This window comes from Buceros rhinoceros, unplaced genomic scaffold (genome assembly GCF_000710305.1).
Source record: "Buceros rhinoceros silvestris isolate BGI_N320 unplaced genomic scaffold, ASM71030v1 scaffold2966, whole genome shotgun sequence".
Taxonomy (NCBI): domain Eukaryota; kingdom Metazoa; phylum Chordata; class Aves; order Bucerotiformes; family Bucerotidae; genus Buceros; species Buceros rhinoceros.
In genome coordinates, this window is record NW_010419127.1 from 28,661 (window position 1) to 35,180 (window position 6,520).

A 6,520-nucleotide genomic window follows, 5' to 3' on the forward strand; every position below is an offset into this window, starting at 1 on the left:
CCTTGAAAGGAGACCATTCCTCAAAGTCACTTTATGAATATGCAAATGCCATCCGCATTTTAATATGCCATTAACTTTACTGTTAAAGAAACCTCTACCAAAACTCAGCAGATCCCTTTTGGAGCAAAACATGACTTGTTTTCTCTCCGAGGCTGCATCACTTTCCTGACACTGCAGGTAGTGTCAGCACTGGCTCACGGTGGCACTCAGCAGCTGCTGGTTGATACAACGCAGCGGAAAGCGCCCCGAGCCTGGTAACATCAGCCTGCGATATGTCTTGTACGGTGTAAAGATACAGCGTGTTACCACCTGTGACAGCCATGGCAGCTATGACTCCCTCCTCTGTTTCGATCAGAAACCAAGTCACTCCTCAGAATTAGAATCCCATTGCGTTTCTAGCCTGCGAAGGCAGCAATATCCTTAGCAGTACCCTGTGGATTCATATTCATGACAAACTAAAAATATCAGGCTAACGCATCATCAATCTAACCCTGAAAAGCTTCTTAAATTCACTCGGTGTGACCTCAAACCCTTCCTTGCCTGATTTTTTAATTTTAATTCCTTCATCTGATTTTTTTAAATTTCAGTAATAATCTATAAAAGGCAAGTAGTTCTGAGGATTGCGATGTGTCCTTGATTGGCAAGTTCTGCCCAAAAGTCTGGTGACCGAAGAAGGTGGCGTGATCGTCACCATGCTTTGCAGTGTCGTTTGCCACAAAACTGGAGAAAACCAAAACCACTTCTTTCACTAGAGGAAGACCTAGTTCACCAATATATAACTAGACCCTGTGTTAGTAAAGGGTACTGAAGACTGGCAGTCTCTGGCCCTTAACCATGACCCCTGAAAAATCATCCCTGTGTGCAGTGGGAGACTTGTTCCTGGGGACAGGCGCTTTCACAGAGATGTAAATAGCAAAGAGGGGGGCTGAGTCTCCCAAGACTTGAAAATGTAAGGGTGTTTTTGCCTCACGCAGAAACACTGACCTTTTTAGTTTGTGCTGCCTGGGGAACCTTTAGAGATGACCAGAAAGCAGCCACAGTGCTGTGAGCAACAAGACCCAGAGAAGCGTTGTGTTCCCTGGGTGCCCCTGTTCAATAATGAGCTGCTCCTCAGTTCTCTGTCCTGGCCCTTGCTGCAGCCTCCTCTCCATCTTCCACCTCCTCCAAAGGCTCTTTCTCAGAGTGCCAGGGCTGGGCAGAGTCCAGCCAATCTGTCAGATTTGGCAGGACAAATGATAGAGAATCGACAGAAGTTCTGTACTTCTCCACAGATTCCTCTTGGCGGCTGGAGGACAGAGGATTTCTCAGCCAGCACAGAGTTAGAGCAGTCTGGACAGGTAGTACATGCCCTGCCTGAAGCCTTGTGTCACAGGCAGATCTGAACCAGTGCAATGGCCGTGTACTCGATCGGGTTTTTCTGTTTTACACCAGAAGTGTATCTCACCCTATGTCAGAGGTCAAATTCTGGACCTCCATAAACTACAGAAGTACAGCTTGAGGATTTTCAAAAGCTTGAGATGCCGCATGGGCCCCATAATCCCTCTCCTGAGGAGCCTGTCAAGCCTCCCACGTGGAGCTGCCACAGTGCAGTCTGGCCAGAGACCAACTGCACCTGCTGGGGAGAGACTTCAGGCTTGCGAGAAGGAAGGACATCCTTTGGGCACATGTAGCAGCAGCAGCACGTTATTATGGGCTTTCCCTTGTGCTTATGCAGTCTGGCCAGAGACCAACTGCACCTGCTGGGGAGAGACTTCAGGCTTGCGAGAAGGAAGGACATCCTTTGGGCACATGTAGCAGCAGCAGCACGTTATTATGGGCTTTCCCTTGTGCTTAAAGGCACCCCATATGTATGCAGCTGCAGGACAGGGTATGTCTGTCTGCCAGTGACATTGCAGATCTGTGGCTTTCTGGTGGGACCCCTGCGTAGAAGCTCACACATTAGGGCTCCAGCAGAGAGCAATGTCTCATACCCCTGTATCACTACAGAGGGGAAACGGGGCATAATTTTTATGCTGTCATTATGTAGCAAGAGGATGACCTGGTCGTGAGAAATCAGAGCTGAACACTGCCAGCGGTCTGTGGCCAGGCGGCTGTATCCATCATGTCGTTCCAAACGGGGGAGATCCTGGACTGGGAGAAGGAAAAATTTTCCATGCTTCAGCTGGTGTGAAAATTGCTGCACCTGGCTGGAAGATGGGCTTCGACCTCTGCCTGGGACTTGCAAGACTCTGTGAATGTATTACCTGCTACATCTGGCCCCTGGTTTGGGCAATTGTGTCATTTAAATTCTGATTACCCTTACAGTGAAGGTTAAGAAACTGGAAAACCGAAAAAACCCGGAGTATACATCAGGCTCTGCTGCCTTAAGTGTCCCTCTGTGAAAAGGAGCACACATATTTCACATTTAGTTTCAGACTTCTCGTAAGCACTCACCTTACTGGTGGCTCCTCCCAGTCACTGCTGCGTCTGGGGTCACTGCCTCTGGGTGAGGGGATGGGGACAGGGCTCTCCCTCCAGCCAGGCCGCTGAAGGGGGTCTCTGCGTAGCTCCACGGCCCTGGGCTGCCCTGCTTGGCCTCCTTATGCTGCCGCGAGTCAGCCAGGGAGGTGGTGGTGCCGTATGGAGCAGGTATGTCTGAGCAGACTGAGCTAAAGAGAGGTAAAAATGTTGGTCTGCTAAGAGTTATAGCAGGGGCAGCATCACCTGGGCTCAGATCAAGCGTGAAGTCTTTTAAATAGGAGAGCGCTTGGTTATTTAGCTGGGCACATTCAAAATTTATCTGGCTTCTAGTGACCTCATCTAGGATTCTTCCTCTGCTTTTCTGATCTTCCGAGCAAATCTGCTCCCCGTTTTGTTTCAAATGATACAGACCACTGGATTGGAAACTTGCCTCATCGTTACATTGGTTTGTGTTGGGAATACTGGAGTATTCTGGATGTGGGGCAATGCAGTTGCACTCATTTTGCAGCAATAACTTGGTTTTGTACTGAGCCATCTTCCGGATGATACTGTTCATTTCATTCCCAGTGCATTTGTCCTCCAGGTGCTTGTTTTCGTAGCTGATTTTTAATGATGCCACTTGGGTTACGCAGCGCTCTAAGAGCTCCACAATGTTAGGGCTGCTTTCCACTGGTGCGGGACCAACGTAGTTCTGGAGGCGTCCAAGAGTGAGAGGCTGCAGTGGTTTCTCACAGGGAACAGAGTGATACGTTGGTTTAGTTCTGTCCTCCCTCTCAAGGGGGTCCCAGAGTGAGGTCGCAGCAGTCTTGTAGGAGTAACATGATTCTACTTCGTGAATGTCATCTAACAAAGGGTTTTCAGAGCTCTGGGAGCCACTCTCTTTGGTCGGCTTTTCTGGGAGTGGATTTTTATCTCTGGATGTCTCACATCCTTCTGAAATTGTCACCTTCTCCTTCTCAGCTGAAGATGTCTGCAGATTGTCTCCATTAGCCTGTGATTGTGGTGCATAACTTGACGCTCTGGCGGTTTCCACAGTGCTGGGCACTGCAGGTGAATCCTTGTGACTCCCTTCCCTTCCTTGGAAATCTAAAATAGCTGGGTCAGGGCAAGAGCCCAGGCTGTGGTCTCTTTCAGCAAGGTTTACTGAAGAGGCCTGGGTTATGTGTTTGCTTTCATCCAAAGACACATGTAGGTTAAATGTATTAGATTCTTCCTTGCTTGGTTTCTCCTGCTGAGCTTCTGTGCTCGCTTTCAGCTCTGGACTGGGGCTGGGCGGGATCGATGACTCATTAGACTTTGCTGGCTGTGACTGAGGACTCTGAAGAGAGTCAGGGGAGGAAACAAGTCCCGAGTGTTTTCGCAGCCAGTTTATTATACCCATGGTCAGTGAAAGCTCAGTGTCGCAGAGCTTTAGCAAACATTCTTTGCCTTTCCATGTGCTGTGGAAAAAACCCTGGCTTATAATGTCTAGGGCTGGTTGGGAAGCCATGTTCTCCTCAGCTCCAACACGGAAGCTGTAAATGGACAAAGGGATTTCAATGGCATGTTCTGAAATGCTTTCAGATGTGCACAAGTCATCATCTAGCACTGGGTTTATTTTGACTTCGTTTGGGTCATAGAAGAGCTCATAAAGGGCATCTCCGCTGTAGCTGTCTCTTGGAAATCTACCTGGGACCCCTGGGGTCTGAGCGTCCTTCATTTCATCGTCTTGTCCAGGAGAAAACGAGTCATAGTAGCCTTCATCACTTGTGGATGTGGATTCCTGGTTGTCACTTTTTGGTGTTCCTGTTTCTGTGGAGCTCCCTTTGGAATTGTCACCATCTTTATCAGGTGACGCTTGGGGGTCTGTCACAGCTGCAGCAGCCTGGCTTCTACCCTTTTCCACATCAGGACTAGGTATCTTCAGTAACTTCTTATCAAACAGAGCACTCTGATGGAGCCTCACTGATTTGTTGATGTTGTCCCAGAACTTTGCAAATTCAATGGTCTCGTTCTGGCCAGGAGAGGCCAGCTGCTCCACACCCCCTTGGAAAGAGCCCATGACAGGGCTGTCTTTGTGCTTGCCTCGCCTCAGCAGAAGTTCTTTGCTGTTCTCCAGCTCCAGGTGAGCAGAGCTCTCATCAGCAAAGATTTCCCCACAGCCAGTGAGGGAGTCAAAGCTCTTCAGTGAGGCGACATCTTCGCACAGGGTGTTGCAGCAGTCATAGGACGAGTCAGACTGCAGTTCGCTGTCGGAGCAGTCTTGTGACAGGCAATCAGCTGCGAACGTTTCTCCGGTTTTGAAAAGATACTTTGCAAGACGCCCAGACAACTCACTTTTGCAGCCTGGAGAGGACAGATTCTTGTCCTTCTGAACCAGGAACGTGAGGCTGTCGGCTTTATTTTTTTTTATATGAAATATATCTCTGAGCCCTTTCTTAGATCTCTTGAGGGAAATCCTCTTCCTGGGAATGGTTTTTGCAACAGCTGGTACAAAAGGCATCTGTGGCACAAAGTTCCTGTAATCGATCATCTGACTGCTGCATGCAGACTGGCTGGGGCTGACCACACACTCCTTCTTACTGCTGGAGCTGGACACCCCTGAAAAGCTGATGCTATTGACAAGTCGGCCCTTACCCTTTCCAGAGAACCCTTCCTCCTCAGCCCTGCTGCTGGCGCCACAGTGCTCTGCCTTGTCTGCCTCAGCAACACAGTCATGGGTTTTACTCTTCCTTACGAGTTTATAGGAGGACCCCGATGATCTTTCCAGGCTGTGGTCACCAGCTCCATTCCTTGCTGCTCTGGCAGAAAATCTGTAGTTCTTGTGTGTGGCCAAACATGCCAGCTGGACTTCAGCTACACTTTGGTTTCCCTCCAGAGCTGCCCTTTTGTCTTTCCCTGTATCACTTTTGTTGATAGGAACTGTGTGCGCCGGTGGCACCTTCTCATGATGCATGCTGGATTTTATGAAGGTCTTTCCTCTCTTGAGCTCCATGCTGCTTCCTCACATCTGTTGCTGTAATGAAAACAGCAGAATAAAAATATTGTGAGGTTGGTGGCTAACACTTGTAAAGGTTGAAAACAACTGGAGAACAGTTATTAAGCATTATAACATCGGGTTTTTTGTCACCAGAAATTTCTGTCACTGAGTCATGGTATTGCATGAGAAACAGATCAGGTGCAACTGAAGGTATGTTGGCAATGGCTGGAAGATCCATCAAGGAGAAGATAGTACATATTATGGGTAGGTGAACATTTTATCTGTTACAAATGAGGGAGTTGGCACGTGGGATTATGACTGCAGGATGGCTTCAATCAAGAGGGAGACCCTATTCCAGAAGTGGAAGAGGCATCAGTGAAAAGCAATGCCTGAGGAACTTTAATATGCAAGTGCATGCATCAGAGAGGCAGCAGTTCATAAATCCACACCTCTGAGGAGGTGCAGATTTGCTCAAGATGGGAAATATCCCGAGAAAATGGATCAAACATTTGATAGACGATACTCACTTTATATTAAAATAATCCTTACCCGTGAAGAGAAAATCCATAAACCTTGGGACTGCCCTGGGAAGCATGCTAAAACTGAATTGCTGGGTGTGCTTCCTCCCGAGCAGAATATATAATTATCTGCACTACTACTTCTATTGTAAAAATTAAAAAATGCCACGTGGAAAATCACTATTTTTTAATGACAGAAGCGTCGTTTCTGATTTACAGAGACCAGTGTAGTACAGTGCGGCATCGCCACATTGAATCTGTGTTGCGCATTGATTAGCTATTTCTAAAAATACTCTATTATCTGTATCAAAGCCAATTTTGGTCTCTGCCTGTAAGGTTTAGTACTGAATCTGGTTTATGTTATCATACATCTAATTTTAGCCGTGGCACTTTCAGTTTTCCAGCAGTTCTTTCATGGACACATCTGATCCTTTCCTACCTTGCCCTAGATGTTGAGTCAGTCAGTGGACTTACATGAAGGTGGGGCAGGGAAGAAGCAAGCCCTTCCAAAAAGCTGTTGGAGGAACCAGATTTTTACTGGTTGGGAAGCAGGACAAAACCTCCAAGTCCTGTTCTTGAAAGA

General features: G+C 47.8%; 1 protein-coding gene across 1 annotated transcript; it reads right to left on the bottom strand.

The window, feature by feature from the left end:
• Window positions 1-2,434: 2,434 nt before the first annotated feature.
• AMER3 (APC membrane recruitment protein 3) lies at window positions 2,435-5,434 on the bottom strand. The gene has a single exon (XM_010138766.1). It carries the CDS (start codon window positions 5,432-5,434, stop codon window positions 2,435-2,437), a length of 3,000 nt encoding a protein of 999 aa, XP_010137068.1.
• Window positions 5,435-6,520: the final 1,086 nt, after the last annotated feature.